Source organism: Sinocyclocheilus grahami, unplaced genomic scaffold, assembly GCF_001515645.1.
Source record: "Sinocyclocheilus grahami isolate Dianchi unplaced genomic scaffold, SAMN03320097.WGS_v1.1 scaffold1273.1, whole genome shotgun sequence".
In the NCBI taxonomy this organism is placed as follows: domain Eukaryota; kingdom Metazoa; phylum Chordata; class Actinopteri; order Cypriniformes; family Cyprinidae; genus Sinocyclocheilus; species Sinocyclocheilus grahami.
In genome coordinates this window covers 425,577-425,884 of record NW_015506452.1, presented here as the reverse complement: position 1 = coordinate 425,884, position 308 = coordinate 425,577, and the positions used below count along the sequence as shown (strand labels likewise).

At 39.9% G+C, this 308-nt stretch overlaps 1 protein-coding gene across 1 annotated transcript in view; it reads right to left on the bottom strand.

The window, feature by feature from the left end:
• LOC107568679 (glutamate receptor 3-like) overlaps positions 1-308 on the bottom strand; it is a gene marked incomplete at both ends in the record, with an annotated part of 3,576 nt that continues 3,268 nt past the window's right edge. The window contains one exon of the mRNA XM_016254658.1: positions 1-114. Within this exon, the coding sequence (XP_016110144.1) occupies positions 1-114 (114 nt within the window). The remainder of the gene's footprint in view (positions 115-308) is intronic.

Below are 308 nucleotides of genomic sequence, written 5' to 3'. Positions count from 1 at the left end.
TCTGGACTTGTAGCAGAACTCCACCAGGGCCACCAGCATGGCCAGACCCAGACCGCCGATCAGAATGTAGAAGACCCCAGCCACATTGCTGAGGCTAAGAGCACTGGTCTTGTCCTACAGGAGAAGGAAAAATGTCTTAGATGAGAGTTACTTTATAAAATGTTAACAAATTCACACGGACAAAGACAACAGAAGCACTCCTATACATTACATATACACATTTATGCATTCATCCAAACATCTAAACATATACATTGAATAAAGCTAAAATGAGAACTATCTTGAGCAATGTTGCAAATGTAAAAAAA